This window comes from Ctenocephalides felis, unplaced genomic scaffold (genome assembly GCF_003426905.1).
Source record: "Ctenocephalides felis isolate EL2017-DRISC unplaced genomic scaffold, ASM342690v1 CF-g0.4_SCAFFOLD_00668, whole genome shotgun sequence".
Lineage (NCBI taxonomy): Eukaryota > Metazoa > Arthropoda > Insecta > Siphonaptera > Pulicidae > Ctenocephalides > Ctenocephalides felis.
The window spans coordinates 1-12,357 of NW_020536822.1; the positions used below are offsets into that span (position 1 = coordinate 1).

Below are 12,357 nucleotides of genomic sequence, written 5' to 3' on the forward strand. Positions count from 1 at the left end.
TCAACATAATAATACAAAATTCAGTGCTGATTTATCAAGATTTTTATTGACATTATTTTGTTTATTACAGATTTTTGTTAAAATTTATATTTTAGGAGATATTTGCAAAAAAACGTAGAAAAAACGCCAAAAATATATGAATTTTTAGTAGCCAGTCACTTAAAAAATATTAGTTTTTTTGAAAAACCTTAAAAGACATTTTTTTCTTATGATTAGTTCTTCTGTCGTTATCCGACATTATTTTGAAAATATAAAATTACATAACTGAGAAGGGGTCATCCCCCGGGGGGTGGTGGCGGAATTGTCTTCACTGTTGAACTTGAGATTGAGATAAACCTAATTCCAAAATTTCATGTAAATCGGAGCACAGTAAAAAAATCCAGACCCAAAACGCTCCATTGACTCATTGTAATTTACTCGTTCAAAATCCTGAATAATATTTATTATTATTGCTTATGGCTTTCTTATGAATATGTAAATAAATTATAAAGAACACATTGACATTTATTATAAAAAATAACTTAATGCCAATGATAGTTTCTACAATGTGTTGTTAATATTTATAGAAAGCTCTCAGTGATTTTGCATCCTGACAAAGAAACTGGAAATGAGAAAGAATTCATGAAATTAACCAAAGCTTACCAGGTATTCATTAAATTATTTAACTATTCTATTAAACATCATCTATGTTATTTGACCTTGTTTAAATCATACTGACTAATTTTATGTAGGCTTTGACTGATGCAGAAGCTAGGAAAAACTTTGAGAAATATGGAAATCCCGATGGTCCAGGCGTTATGTCGTTTGGTATTGCTTTACCATCATGGATTGTACAGAAAGAAAATTCAATATTTGTATGTATATTTCTTTCCATTTAACCTTAAATGACTTACACTTGGACTAATTTAAACATATTGGAAGTTAAATAAACATACAACTTTATTTTCATGATTACATAAAGTTTTAATTTGAATTATCTGTTATCTAATGATAAAAAATTAAATTTTCCTCAAATCAAAACGGACTAAATGAATCAAATTTAAGAGATCAAGATATTTTCGGCAAATTTAGCCTTTGTATATTTCAGGTGCTCGGATTATATGCTGCTGTATTTATGGTGGCATTACCTGTAGCTGTAAGTTTAAAATAATATTATTAAATTTCTTAGTTAAAATTGATATTGATATTTTGCAATTTATTTTGTAGGTTTGTACCTGGTGGTATAGAACGATAAAATACTCTGGTGATAGAGTTTTGCTAGATACAACACAAATGTATTATTATTTCTATACAGGTATAGTAAATTAAATTTACCATACAAGTATGGTATATTTGAATTGATATTAAATTTATAATTTATGATTTAGAACACCTGAAATGTCCTTAAAGCGTGCTCTCATGATTTTAGGTAAGTGAAAACGTTTTTAAACTAATGATGAACCATTTTATATTTATAAGATATAATTTGTCTAGTTTCTATTTACATATTACGAAATATTTTAGGAGCAAGTTTGGAGTTTGATAAGAAACATAATTCAGAAGTGGTAGAAAGACTTAGTGATAATATGGAGGTATGATTTATTATCTTATTCTATGTAGTTGTTAGTTGTTTTTATTATTATTATTTTTTAATATTAATTTAATCTTTAATCAACAGGTTCCAGCTCTCATAAAACTTTTGCCTAATCTCAATGAAAAAATAAGGAACAACCTTTATGTAGATTGTACTCTATTAAAGCTAGAGCTTTACTGCATGCACATTTATCACGCATGAGGCTTAACCCAGAAACTTTAGATCTCGATAGAATGCTCATTGTTAAGAAATGTCCAAGACTGATAGAAGAAATGGTTTGCTGTGTGAATCAGCTGATAGTTTTAGCTTACGCTAGGAGAAGTAAGTAGTTTTTTGTGTATCCTAGTTATGAAATAAATGGACAAAAATATTTTAATATAAATTTTTATTATACTCAATGCAAAATATTTAATTTCAGTACAAAGACTGATATCGATTGAAACATTAGAAAATTGCATGAAACTTTCTCCAATGATTGTCCAAGGTAATTTAGAATTTAGTTATTTTAATCAGAATTTGTTATTATAAATATGTATTCCATTCATTCAATTATTTTGTCATTCAGGTCTTTGGCAATTTAAAAATCCGTTTCTTCAACTTCCACATATTAGTGAAGAGCATTTAAAATATTTTTCTAAAAAGAAGAATAATCAATCAATTAAAACATTGAAACAATTAGCAGAAATGAATAATAGCGAGAGAAGAAAATTATTGAAGACCCTCTCTGACTGTGAATATGAAAATGTTATTAGAGCTCTTGGTTCAATGCCTCTTATTGATTTCAGTATACAATGTGAAGGTAATAATTTCTCAACAATTAAATATTACAGTCAAATACAAATCAACATAATGGCAAAGTAGATAATTATTAAAACTGTATATAATGCATTTTCTTTTCAGTGGTGGATGATGAAAATCCAACAGTTGTGACTGCCGGTGCTATAGTTACAGTAACTTGCACTTTAATCAGGCACAGTTTAAGTGAATTTTTTGATCAACATGATGCCAATGATTGTAATGATGATAAGTAAGTTTTTTTTATTTGTTACTTATTTTGATATTTTTAGATATTTTATTCTTTTGTTATTTTTAGAGATGAAGATACTTTTCAAGAAAACAATCCAGAAAATTTAGAAAACGCTGAACATCAGAACAACACAACTCCTCATTCTCAAAACAAAAAGCCGGCATGGCTAAAGAACAAGAACGTCATCTGGCAAGAATAAAGGCAATAAAAACAAATCCAGCAATAAAGGAAATAGCAGTAGAGCTAGTTTGGATTCCAAAGATAGCGGCCACAAAGATGGGCTCTCAACACCAAAAGAAGAAAAACATAGAGATCTTAATAAAGACAAAGAAAATGATCAAGATAGTGCTTTGGACTCAGATGTAAGTTGTTGTTAAGATGTAAGTTCGACTATATATATTCCATCGGTTTATACAGTCGAACCTCAGTTTATTTTAGTTTGAATTAATATAGTGTATTTAATTTAGAAAAAAATTAATAAGCCATGTTAATTAAAATCTGAACTATGGTTGAATTATTTCAGAGTGAAAGAGAAGATAGATCTTCTGAGGATGAGAAAGAAAAAAAGAATTCTGCCAATGAAGATGATGATACTGAATGGAACAAGTATGTACTTTAATCACTTTGTTAATTTGTAAACTATTTGCAAAGTATCTGAACGCACTTCTGAATACATTGTTAATTTGTTCCTGACATGTATTTGAAAGACATTATTTTTATAACTTCTTTTGTTTTGTCTAGTTTTCCATGTCTAGTTGTTTGGATGATTATAACTATTTGTAAGATTTATCTAAGGCTGTTAATATTTTTTATTTTAGATTTCAAGAGAGACTTCAGAAAAGAGACAAGGTTCTGGAAGGAAAGTCTAAAATTTCACATTCTGTTCATTGCCCATTTTTCCCAGAGGTACCGATTTATTATGCAGTTAAGCTATTAGTAGAATTGACTATATTTATTTTATCTTTTTTTTTTGTAGGACAAGCAAGAATATTGGTGGGTGTACATTTGTGACAGAAAATCCAGGTCTTTATTGACCGCCCCATATCATGTAACAAATTTAGTGGACAGAGAACAAATTCAGCTAAGGTATTATATTTATCATTCAAATGGTTTATCGATATTATTAATCAAACTTTATCGTTATGTGTCTATTTATAACAATTGGGTTTTTACAAAACTAGAAGGAACTAGTTGGTATTGGTATTTTGCCTTGAGGCAAGTTACATGAACTTCCCGATATGTGTAAATAATCGACTTAATCAATAAAAAATAAGTTAATTTATGAGTGGATTTATTACACATAATTGAAAATGAATGAACACGTTAACTCGGAGTATTTTCTAAAAGCAAATTTTCAAAAATCAATAATTTTTATTATTGAACCAGTTTCTGTAGGACTTTAATGGTTTAGTATGTTCATTAAGACCAAGTATTCTATTGTTATACCAAGTAAATCGTCTAATTTTAACAAACTACTCAAAAAAACTATACTTAATTTTCTCAAACTTTGATGAATTTTTAAAATTGAACTACTTGTTGTAAAGCCGAAATATTTCAGTAAGTTCTCTAAGACCATGATATATATCGCAAAAAAAGTTCCATAAAAATTGGCTTAATTTTTTTTTCAACAGTTAATTTCTAGAAAACGGCTTGGTAGATTTTCACCTGAAACTAATCAGTTTCATTCCCAACTAATATCTTTCAAACAGTTTTTGCTTTTTTAAAATCGATTTGGTAGTAGGAGCTTAAATGTGGACGAAAGGTTTAACCCCTTTTTTTCAAATTACAAAGAAACGGCTGGGAAGATCGTCGCACAAAACTGCCAAACGATAATTCTCATCGAGATACATCAAATGGCTTTTAAATTTTTGAAATCGGTTTAGCCGTTTTTGAGAAAACGTCTATTTACGGCAAAAAATTTGTTCACGCACACGCACACACACACACACACATTTCCCAAATTTGGTCTCATTCGATTCAGAATGACTTAAAACGTCGAGAAAACATAAAATTAGCGAATAGAATTTTTTGACGAAAACAAAGTTCTCCTTCGGGAAGTTAAAAATGAAAATTTATGTTATCATGACATGCAAAATTAGTTTTTGGTAAAAGCAGATCAGTGGCTTTGAAGGAGCAGAAAAAAAGTTTTGAAAATATGTCATTTAGAGGTCACAAATGATCATTACAAATCATTATTATTATTTTGTATACAAATGGAATTATTAGTAGTCAGGTAGGTAGGTAGATAGATAGATATATATACAGGTAGAAATTGTGACAGGTAAATAGTACTAATGATTAAATTAATTGTTTACACATATTGGAAAGTTTACGCAATTTGACTTAAGGCAAAAATCCACTTACATCTAGATATAAATTAAATTAATATTAATTTTATTTTACAGATTCACGGCTCCTAGATGGGCTGGAGTATACACTTTCAATGTGTGCTTAAAATCAGGTACTATTCGGCCCACTAATGTTATTATATTGATACTAATAATCGTTGAACACATTTTGTTTAATTATACCCCATTAATTCTGCAGATTCTTATTTGGGAACTGATCAGCAGCTTGATATGAGATTAGATGTTGAAGAGGCCGTGGAGACCCCAACCCAACATCCTCAGTGGCAAGCTCTCTCCGACAGCAGTGATAGCAATGCTGATGATGATGGAGATGATAACAGTGACTTAACTACTGATTCTGATAATGATGATGATATTGATGATGATAACAAACTAGTGGCGCATGATGACAGCGATTAAAAACTGAAATGTTAATGAAATTTTACTGAAGTGAACGTGAAGTGTGAGAACTTGATCTAGCATTACATCAGAAAAGAATAGTGATTAAGAATAATTTACATGCACATAATGTATAACATTAAGAAAGTGAAAATATTTTATATAAGTCGAATTGGCATTTGAATGAATGACGCACTGGAGAGGAGAAATTTTAATTTAAAGACAAACTTATTGTACAGATTATATGGTCTTATAAATGCTGGTGATTAGTGATTGGAAGAATAGTGTGTATGTGAGAGATACTGTAGAAGAAAATTATGGTTTAGTTATGTTTACTGACTGCAGTAGTTTTTTATATGTATTTAAATTTAATTATATGGTATCATACGCCATCTACTTATAAACTTTAAACTAACAACTTTAATTTATTGTGTAGAATTTATTAGTTCAGTTAGACATTGCTCACATCAAGCAATTAACATTTAATGCCAAATCACAATTTTTAGAGCAATGTCTAAAGAATAACTACACTTTGTTTTCAAATGCACTTTAAAATTTGTTTTTATTAAATCAACAGCTAATATGCGTTTTGTCTGTATATAGTGATATAATATATTGTAAATTGTTTTATATTATATTATATTATTATCATATTTTATTAAATTCAATAATCAACATGTACATAGTTACATTTTTATTAGTTCTATAAGATCATAAAATAAAGCATTTTGGAAATTTTCTTAGCATGAAGTGTAAAAAGTAATTGATGCATCTATATGCACATTTTGTAGGTTTATTATTTGTTATTAATGATTTTGTTTACAGGTAAAGGTTTTTTCTTTGGAGAAAAAATTGATGGGCATAAGGAAAAATATGTATGATAAATAGACTTATTTTTGAAGCGGGTTATTATAATTTATTTTATTTGTTTAAACATCTTGTACAGTAAGGAATGGAAAAAACGTGTTATGACAATTTTATTTAAAATATGAATTATGTGTAATTAGGGGTGAAACGATTGTGTACTTTGCATTAAATTTGTATATGCATTTTTCAAAATTTCCATAAAAAATATTTGTGATTTTTGATTTTTTTAGCAAATTACGTGTATATATATAAATTGCGTCGCACAATTGGTAGTTTTTAAAAAAAAAAAATGTATGTGGTTTGAAAAAGGTAAAATAGTTCTCATGTTGTTTCATCCCCATAATTAATATGTGCATGTGTTATTTTTACTAAAAAAGATATTTATTGCATTTTGTTGATGTACTGATGTGCAGTACAATAACAAACTATTAATGATAACAATAATTATATATGAAGATGTATAAATAATAATTTATTGAATCATAAAAATAATAAGAATGGTTTTTGGTCCTGATATTGATATAAATTTGTATCTTTTTTAGAAAATTGTGTATCACGAAATTGTAATGTATAAAATATTTTAATAATGTATTCTGTGACTTTTATTTTAATTCTCAATCAGACAACACTTTTTTTTTTTGACTAGTATGTATTTTTCAGAATTGTTAGTGGTAATTTATATTGATAGTGGTATTGAGTTACATAACATATTTTTCGGAGCAATTCTTGTCGAAAGTGCGTAATGTGAATAGTTTTAGAGAATATTGTTTGGAGCATTGCGTTGAATAGTATATATTCGTACATGTAAATAATGTAGTTATGATTTTAGTACATAAAACCTATGTTTTTCAAGTGTTAAGTGTGTACGGTCGGTCTTGTGCAAAATCGGCGCGAGTGTTAGTAGTGTCGTTTGGCGGCAGTCTAAACGCATGTCTTATAAAAGGTACGAATATTATATAAGATGATTATTATATGATACATAACTGTATAATTGTTATAAGTACCATTTAAAAAAAAATTAGACGTAGGTGACCGTTTCTTTGTTGGACGTAACATTTCGGTCGATCTTGTATTATGTATTTATATATTGTTCAACACTCTTAAGTGACGTACAATTAATGGCTTCTGATTGTTTAAATATTGTTGTCATATCATTAGCAAACCACATTTATTTTAATTCGGTCAGAGTTTTATTCGGCCCCCTTTTGGGTACTACTGATTGGTATCAGGTGTGGGCGAAATCGGTGAACGCCGTCGCCTCGCGCTTTACTGCCTTGCAAAATTTTAATTATTAAAAATTTGTGGTATTTTCAATAATAAGTTTAAATGACTCATACATTCGTTTAACTATAATTTAGCTTATATAACTAAACGTTTTCTTGACTGGGAGAAAAAGAAGAGCCGTGCCAATTCAATATTTCCTGTCGTCTACGCATGGTAAAGCGCAGGCTTTTTGGGAACTTCCATTAGAAGAGCATAAAGTATAAATGCTTATAATTAGAAAAGCATATAGTCCTACATAAACTACATATGGTATTGACACCTTACCATATGTAGGTTTTGAGACAACTTTAGGGTATCAATATACAAGTATTTACTTACCAGTAATTTAACTTAAATTACTGGATTAGTAAAGATATCTTGATAAAGATATCTTGTTCATGGAGCCTATCGGTGGATTGATGGTTAGAGCTGCCTATCCAACAGGAAGATTGCGGGTTTTATACCCGGTTCGGACGGCCTGATGACAATCAGCAGTGATATCAGCTTTCACTTGGAAATGTAGATAGCAATATGTTTCAAAAATTGCCCTTAGCTTGGAAACATATTTAGATCTATATAGTGAAAACCAATATCACTATATACTGATTATTATCAAACTGTCCGATATCGATTCGGACCTCTGATACCTTGGTTTGCAAAGCCAAAATTCTTACCACTAAGCCACGGAAACACCATTAAGCCATAAATGATTCATGTCTATTGTATGCCAGAGGTGGCAAGCACACGATTCAATGAAGTCGATCCAAAAGGCTACAATCTTAAAATTATTTTTAATTTTATACTGATCTGTGCCAATCTCTTTGCATTGATTTTTTCAAAAATCGATTCAGTAGATGCTGATTTTCTCCGCATTTTCATTGCGATTTAATTTACATAGATGATTTGTTTTACAACTACTCTCGCCTAAGCGAGGAGGCTTATGGCAAATAGTGGGACGTATACAACATCTAATTGAGTAAGATGAAAATTTCGAAAGTTTATTAAAAATTAAGTCGAGTACAACGAAACGATTTTTATTGATGGGGCCCCATCGAAGGAATTCGCCATCGGCCCCAGAATTCTTTCGTTTGTGCAACGAACCCCAATACTACGAATTATAAACTGTATAAGTTACGTAATCAGATGTGATGTAAAAAATATACTTTTCAGTATTTTTTTAATAATAATTATATTTGCACGGTCTATCTACTTCTTTTTTTTTTTTTTTTTTTTTTTTTTTTTTTTTTTTTTTTTTTTTTTTATTTCTTTATTTACAGCAATCAGAATACAAGGTATCCTATAAGCTATTGTGATGAATTTAGCAAATACACACACATGCATACGTACATGCACACAAACATACTCACACGCACGTTAACAAAAAAAAGAAATTATATAATAGTAACCACTTCAGCAAGTGGTATACTAGTTGGCTCAGGTCCTTCGGCCGTTTACTGGGAAAACTACGTATTTTAAGATCTAATGTTATGAAATTATCATATACACTAACATACGTACATACATACGCACAGACATTCACACACACACTCTCTCAATAAAAGATTTATAAATATTTAATAGAGGTCACTTCATCAAGTAATGTTCTGCTTAAATCAAATCACTCGGCCATTTCTTCTTCAATCTTCTGCTGTTTGGAGTTGCTAACAGTGGCGCCATTAGTGTGTTTGGATGGTTTTCGAGCTTCCGGTGATGTTTTTCACTGATTGATTTAATGACATCATTAACGAACTGTATATTTAGATCGTTATGGATCATCTGATTAGTTACGTACCAGGGTGCTCCTGTGATCAAACGAGTAATTTTTGATTGCATCCGTTGTATAAGAGCAATATTTGATTTGCTTGAGCAGCCCCAAATCTGAAGACCATAAGTCCACAACGGTTTAATTATCATATTATAAATAAGGACCTTGTTTTCAAGAGATAATTTGGATCTATGTCCAATGAGCCAGCCGAGTTCTTTAACTCGCGTTTTCATTTGCTTAACTTTAGTGCAAATGTGATGTCGCCAGGTGAGTTTTTCGTCAAAGTGAATTCCAAGATATTTGATGGTGCTGACTGTTGGAATTTGATTGCCATTTAAGAACACTGCAGGACACGATTGTTTGTTAAGAGTGAAAGTAATGTGGCTAGACTTAGACTCATTGATGCCTATGTTCCACAGTTTGGTCCAATCTTCAATCAAATTAAGATGATACTTCTATCTACTTCACACATACATACAAAACGTTTCTGGCATTATTTATACATTCATTAAATTATTCGCAAATATTTTAAATGTATATTCAAAATACATTATTCAGTTAAGAATTAATACTATAGTCAATTGCTCATTACATTAATGATTCAACTATTATAAATTATAATAAAGTATGTAATTAAAGAATTCAACGTTAAATTTCAATAATTACCATCACACCCGGACGCCCAATTAATAGATTGGCATCCGATTTAGACATTCTACAAAGGACTATCAAAAAATTTGCCGATATTTTATTATGTAATTGGTGCAAATATATATGAAAATAAAAAAAAAATACTCGGGCGTGCATTTACTGGATTTTCATTCGATTTAGACAATTTTCAAGTACTACCATAAAATTTGTTGATATTCCTTAATGAAATAAGTGCAGATATTAAAAATTTCAATAAGGTGATCCTTCACTGGATAGGAATTGATTGAATTGATCACAACAACCAAATCGGCATTGTACATCAAGTTTATTATATAACATCTTCTAATAATACATGATGCTATTGTATGCATTATCAATATTATTACCTATTTGATAAATCATTGATACAAATTTTATTTTAAAACCAGATCTACGAGCCTTTTAAACTTCATGAAAAAGTTTGTTTTCGTCAAATTTTTTTTTGATGCAGTTTTGTGTGTTCCTGAATTTTTGGAGACAAAATCTGGAAAAACGTATATGTGCGTATGCAATGGGAATAGAAAATTTAACCTTTTATCGAATTTTCTCAAAAAAACTGCTGAATTGTTTTCTAAAATTTAAGACATTCGATGAGAACCCGTGTTAATCGGGTTTACAAGAAGATCAGCCGAGCCGTTTTGAAAATTCTGATCAATTTGAAGATTTGAAAAAATATCAGTTTAGAATCGTGCTATTAGTTTTTGTTAAAGATCGGACAGGTCTTTCTCATTGATTAAATTTTAATTCAATTCTGACGGTTTTAATAAATCTTTGTATAGAGACAGAGTTCATGGTCTTGATGCACATCCTAAAATATTATAGCAGTGGTCGAGAAACCGGGGTAAATTACCCCAAATGGGGCAAAAAAGGAATTTTTGGGGTAAAATTAGTTTTAATTCATATTCATTGTATTTGCTACATAGTTGTCCATATGGGGTGTAATCTCTTTTTGCGATGGGGGTGATATCAACTTAGACCAAAAAAAAATGGGGTAATGATTAAAAAAGTTTCCCAACCCCTGTATTATAGGCCTACGAAAAGTAGTTTAGCTATGAAAATTCATTAAACTTCGAAATAATGGGCAACGCTTTTAGAACAAAATTTTACTTTCGAAGTAAATTGTAAAAAATGATCTAAATTGCAATTTTTATTAGACAATAATAGAAGCAAGGCAATTTTTTATACATCAGGAAGTTTATGAATCCGACCTTAAGGCAAATTGCCACTTACATCTAGTTGGTTATTATAGTGCGTTACCTGGCTAATTGATGATTTGAACCAAAACCTGCAGCTACTCTTTCTCTTCATGTGAGAATTGAAGATGCCGCACATATATACAGCTAAAATGTTTGATTAAATTTTGTTTAAACAAATTATTTATTAATTTATAAAATATAAGAATTAAAAATAATACATTGCACAATAATTTGAACAATAAATCTTGGTGAAATACGCATCTGTTTGCGACCGAAACGGTGTGTAAAATGCAATTATTTAAAAAAAGTACTTTTATTTAATAGTTACATGATTAACTAACTATATATTTTAGATTTAGATTAAAAGTACTTTTTAATATTATTATTTTTTCATAATGATTTCAGAAACATTTTGTTTAACAAATTTGTATTTTTCATTATATTTTATATTATATTTACTTTATTTACAAATTAAATAGATATTTATCTAATTTTAGTTAATGTCTGCATTATTTATTTGGCATTTAAAAACAATACAGACACATACATTTATAAATAATCAACTTACATTTACATCCTAATCCTACTTATTCTAATAAAACTAATAGAAGTATTATAAGAGTTTACATTTCTGAGTCAAGTAATTAAATTAAATGCTTTTTCTCTAAAATTGAAATTATATATGTCTGCATTTAATTTAATTTATTTAGTAGTAGTCCATAGGCTTACTACTTCGTTACCTTTTACAATATCAATTTAATAATTTACAAATATCCTTAAAGCTACAGATTTTTTGCAACGACAGATTGTAATTTAATAATGATGATTAATTAAAAAAAATACGCATTGTTCAAGATTTATATATCAGTAATTTAACAAATCTTTAGATATTCAAACCAACATGTAGTTTAAAGGTTTTAACAATTAATCTTCACTTCGTTCATTGTTGAACAATTTTTTTTAACATCTAAGATTTTGTAAATAAATAAATAAATAAATATATATATATATATATATATATGTATATATATATATATATATATATATATATATATATATATACATACATACATAGTTTTAAATTTTTATTTTTATGTACAGAGTTCCAGCGTTCGAGCATTACATCAATAAAAGTTTTATGTATTTTTTATATGCGTTTATTTAGAATCTAAATTTTTATATATATTTATTTATATAATTTGGATTTTAAATAAAGAATTCATAAAACT

The 12,357-nt window shown here is 28.8% G+C and overlaps 1 protein-coding gene across 1 annotated transcript; it reads left to right on the forward strand.

Moving 5' to 3' along the window:
* Positions 1-566: 566 nt before the first annotated feature.
* On the forward strand, positions 567-5,840 carry LOC113367131 (translocation protein SEC63 homolog; the record flags this gene model as incomplete). The annotated part of the gene is given in 18 exon segments (XM_026608764.1): positions 567-645; positions 732-854; positions 1,088-1,135; positions 1,207-1,291; positions 1,364-1,408; positions 1,504-1,571; positions 1,658-1,691; positions 1,694-1,894; positions 1,992-2,057; positions 2,139-2,372; positions 2,474-2,600; positions 2,667-2,779; positions 2,781-2,962; positions 3,124-3,206; positions 3,419-3,506; positions 3,577-3,686; positions 5,006-5,061; positions 5,148-5,840. Coding segments are annotated over 18 exon segments (1,963 nt in total), but the record flags the coding sequence as incomplete, so codon positions are not given.
* Positions 5,841-12,357: the final 6,517 nt, after the last annotated feature.